At 36.1% G+C, this 4,909-nt stretch overlaps 1 protein-coding gene and 1 non-coding gene across 2 annotated transcripts in view; one reads left to right on the top strand and one right to left on the bottom strand.

Moving 5' to 3' along the window:
* The window catches only part of Smp_131050 (putative camp-dependent protein kinase type II regulatory subunit), a gene marked incomplete at both ends in the record, with an annotated part of 35,630 nt that extends 31,070 nt beyond the window's left edge, over positions 1-4,560 (bottom strand). The window contains one exon of the mRNA XM_018797372.1: positions 4,548-4,560. Within this exon, the coding sequence (XP_018652421.1) occupies positions 4,548-4,560 (13 nt within the window). The remainder of the gene's footprint in view (positions 1-4,547) is intronic.
* On the top strand, positions 2,102-2,150 carry Smp_tRNA_01966_Gln_TTG.1.1. Its single transcript has one exon. It is a non-coding gene (tRNA).
* Positions 4,561-4,909: the final 349 nt, after the last annotated feature.

The raw sequence follows: 4,909 nt of genomic DNA, 5'->3' as shown, positions 1-4,909 counted from the left end.
TGGTGGTCTAGCTTCAATTGACTCATGATCTCAACTATATAAAATTACTAAAACCTCCACAAAACCCCTTCTGATATCAATCGACATATGCTCACTAGTGATTGGCTCCATGAGGTATTTCCTGGAGTTCTAGCGAGAAGCAGTAACCAGTGGAGTTTAACCGGGTCTGTTGTGAGATATTAACTCACTGAAGACAATGTTAGACGGTGGCTCAATTTCGTGGATTGGTTGAAGTTAGACATTATTACCGTTGGATGCCTGCTCAGTGGTTCTAGAGGTCAAGTGCTCGCGCGCGAGACTGATAAGTCCTGGGTTTGAATTTCGCGAGGCGAGATCATGGATGCGCACTGCTACGGAGTCTCATAATGGGACGGAACGGCCGTCCAGTGCTTCCAGGTTTTCGATGGTGGTCTATCTTCAATTGACTCATGATTTCAACTATATAAAATTACTAAAATCTCCACAAAACCCCTTCTTATAATAACTTATCTTTGCAAAACTCAACTGAAATATAATAATCTATTAAAAACAATATTAAAATATACAATCAAACCAACATTACTACTTATTCATATTGGAATTCTATTCCATAATTTGAGTTGGTGGGGAAGATTTGTAGCTCAGATGGATAATATTGATAGAGTTTAGTTCTTTGAGCTGGATGGTTTCTTCATGGAGCTTTCATAGTTTTTCTGATCAAAATCATCAATACAAAATTCACGTAGAAGTGAAGTGTTCTAATTTCTCCATACATGACTCACAACTTGTCCTATAGACCTCGATGTTGATTGGTTGTTATTAACAGGTTGATGATGTTCAAAAGAACGATCAAAGTTACATGACAAAACCATCCAGCTCAGAGAACTATACTTCACCAAAAAGCTTAAATTCACATTATGTTATACCTGAATGCTGTATGAATCGGTGGAGAAACCATAAAATGTGATGTATTTTAATATTATTCTACTTCAACAGATGTTCTAAACTTTATTTGTCAGTTCATGATTTAAATAGAATTCAACAATCTCCAAAACACCCTATAGTGATAATGATTACGTTCTGTTCAATGCTTAACAAAGGATTTAAACTGAATGTATTTATCTATAAAATCACTGTTGTGAATATTGATTTGATGGATAAATACTCTTTTGATGTTCTTATATATATCACATAACCTATGATATTGACTATGGATTTCTAGAAACCTATCTTCATTAGATTTCCAGTTTCCACTGTAAAGCTGGACGATACGGGATCGAATCCGCTGGTGAGCATCAATTTCCTCAAGATTACAAGTATACTTTGTAGACAAGTTGCAACGTGCTTGAAACCTTTGTTCATAGTCTCCTCCCAACTATCTGACATCTCAATATAGTGTATGCTATGTTGAGTCACTTAGATTGGTGGTCACATTGCAACTTAATCTATAATACTTAGTCAGCGCCAAGCAGTAGACAGACATGAAACTGATCACTACTCAATCAACCTCTAGAAGCAATATTGCACTCTTTAGCTAGTATCAAATACAGTTATATTTTTGTTGAGGTTATCCTTCACAAATCTATCGAATTTGTAGTACTATTAAAATGCAAGGAGTACCAAATGACTGTTTCATCATAATATACTACTTCGATTCAATATATTATCCTCATCACCACCAGGGATCAGAAACTCATATCGACCTCGACAGTAGTCAATAATTTTCTGTATAAACAATATACAGTATAAATACTTATTTTTGATACTTGCATACTATTACCTCATGCTGTAAGCAGTTGAATAAAGTCTAAGAATTACATACATTCATATCATTTTGCCGTAATTGTTATTCTATTTTCAGTGAAACAAAAAAAATTTCAAATTCACTTAGTATTGTTTGTTTGAATCTTCCCATCGATGTGTTAGGACTGCAACTGGTCAGTCCCTAATTGGCATATGTGAATACTGTGCTTATTGCCTCCATATAGCCTTAATTCACAAGCATGGTAAGCAGAGATGGATATTGGCCAGCAGTGGAATCCAGTTTGACGCGCGTTTCGTCCTATTTGGGACTCATCAGCTGTATGTACCTGCATCTCAGAGTTGGTGTGGCTGTCAGGACTCAGTGACCGAGTGGATAACGCGATGGCGTTTGAAGCGAGGGTACTGGGTTCGAGTCCCAGAGTGAACATCAACTGTGAGATGCATGTACATCCAGCTGGCGAGTCCCAAATAGGACGAAACGCGCATCCTGGATTCCACTGCTAGTCACTACCCATCTCTGCTTAAAAAACTTCAGTTTAGTAGTAAAAGACTTTGGATGGGAACCATTATGTTATAATATCTAAACCCACTTCCTCTATCTGTCTCTAAGACACTTTTTATAATTTCACTAGAATCAATATAAAAATTCTATTTGCAAATTACTTGTACTAGTGAGTAAATAAATAACAGTCATTATCATAGACTAAATCCACTCAATTAAATGGCTTACTGAATTACTTACGCTTGTTACCCCTCGTCGAGGAGTATATGCCACCAACCAGAATTCTCTATTCAACCCTTTCCTGGGCAATACTTTCCATTTCTTTTCAGTTGCTATTCATCTTTTTCATATCTACTTCCGATTCTCGACATAGTGTGTTCTTTGACCTTCCTCTTTTCCGTTTCCCTTCAGGATTCTAGGTTAAGGCTTGCCTCATGATGTACTTTGGTGATTTCAATAATGTATATCTTATCCACTTCTAATCACTTATATTTAATGCAGCTTTCAGTTACATTAAATGTTTTTATTTCTAAGATAGTTGTTTTAATTCATTTACATTTCACTGATTTAATCCCATTTTTATACATCACTAATCATTCCTCAAATTCATATTCTCATGTTTAACCATCTGTAAAAATTCGATTAAGATTTACGCATTTAATGACGAGTTCTTTATGATAAGGGAATTGGGTTAACTAGATTGAATCCTTAATCTTAAACAGAGTTGAGACTGTTTTAAAGATTTAGGATGTTCAGATAACCAATTGTGATATATCAATCGATATATTAAGATCTTAGGCATATTGTACGATTCAATTAATAATTTTGACCTCGTTTTCAACGTTTCATTGTCAATAACGATAATGTCGGTTTCTGAATAATTTGACTGTTAAAAGAAAGCCTATTTGTTTATCAAGAAGCTATTAGTTTTTCGAATATTTTAGATACTTTACTTCATCCGATTTATTTAGCATTGTGAGGTGTATCCATCAGTTTTTCAATATTCGCCCCAAAATGCCCTGATACGGCCGAGAGTGGGAATAATCCGCTCTCCCTCTCCAAATGCTCTCACATGGCCACGCGTATATAGACTCTATCAGGGAAGTCCTACTCACTGCCTTTTCGTGGCGGGAGTGTTATTCACGAAAGTGAGAGGACGAAAAGCGAATGTCCGGTGCTTTAACCGGGTTGGTGGACATGGCGAGTTCACCTAGGGGAGTTGGAAAACCCTCATTCCAAACCAATGGTGCACATGGGCTCCAGTATCCTGATGGAACAAATGGCGTATGAATCAATCGTCGGTCACCGGCTACCATGGGACTGCATCTCCTCACGATGCTCCACTGCCTTGTGGATCAGACCTTTCGTCAAAGGCTCCGGGTGTGGGCCCCTAAGAAAACCACCTGCTTCAGTTTGGGCACCTGGGCAGTATCACAGCCCTCAAGCAAATCGAATGAGATTTGTGCGGCGCATATATATCTGGTGCTTCCTTGTACCAATATTTATGTGTTTAAATAAAAAAAAATAAAACAAAATTTTCAATATTCAATACACCTGAGGTGCCCAGTATTTCCTTATATATTTTGTGGTTATTTAGTCTGTGAGTGCCGAATATAAGAGTCTAATTTTCACTGGAGATTTAAATTCAACCCCTAACCTTTACAATATTTTTGTTCCATATTCAGGAATATTGGCATTTACTGTAATGACTTGTTTATAGCAGACGTATATGGATGAACACAAATGTTTGAAATAGTCTCCAGCGAAAATTATACTGTTATATTTAGCACTTAACCGAAAAATGAAGAGAAAAAGGACCGGAAATGTTGGATAACGCATGCTGATTAAATATTGAAAAACGATTTTACATCCTTACACCTCTATAAGAACAAAAAAGAAGGCGAAACTGAGTTTATTTTCGTCATTATGAGTATGTTAATTGATACGGGGTACAAACACGCTTTTGACAACTTTGACAGAAGAGAAATAAGTGTCCGTATCGTTTTGTTGACCTATAAAATTTGACTCAGCGTACCCTACAGTTAACCTGTAAAATAATTGATACTGTCTTTGTTAACAGTTCCCTTGAAAATTACTTTATTTTATCTAATCAATACATCTCATACTTTGACACAAATTCTAATTGAATACGTTTTGAGAACTTTTCAATCCAGGAATGATGGTAAAACCACCAACTTATAGGTTATTCTAACTTTCATTTTCAGTAATCATTCAATTAGTTAGATAGTTTACAGTTGTTTCGTGTATACCTAGCTAACTGATACATTTAGTGAGTACTAACCTGTACCATTCATAGCGTTTTATCTTAGTGACACAAAAGGAATTCCATTTTCAAAGATGAGCTTCATTGTTTGGACTTTCGGCAAACAGTTGCTAGGCATGATATTTGATTAAGCTATACATCATGGATATAGTTTTTGTAGTGACTAGAAACTAAAACCCCTTGAATAACACATTTATCGCATTTCAGGACTTATTATCAGAGTACATATAGAATCGAACTCAATGACTAAATTCAAATCGCTGAGTTGAAATTCAACAATCCATCTTTTCCAATTCAGCTAACGTCCTCTATAACCCAACTGCTTATGATATCTCTTTCACTAAATAATCGTATTGGGGATGTACACTGCTGAGAAACTA

The sequence above is a fragment of the Schistosoma mansoni genome, chromosome 4 (assembly GCF_000237925.1).
Source record: "Schistosoma mansoni strain Puerto Rico chromosome 4, complete genome".
Lineage (NCBI taxonomy): Eukaryota > Metazoa > Platyhelminthes > Trematoda > Strigeidida > Schistosomatidae > Schistosoma > Schistosoma mansoni.
The sequence above is the reverse complement of the archived record's forward strand: the minus strand, read 5'-3'. Positions and strand labels throughout refer to the sequence as shown.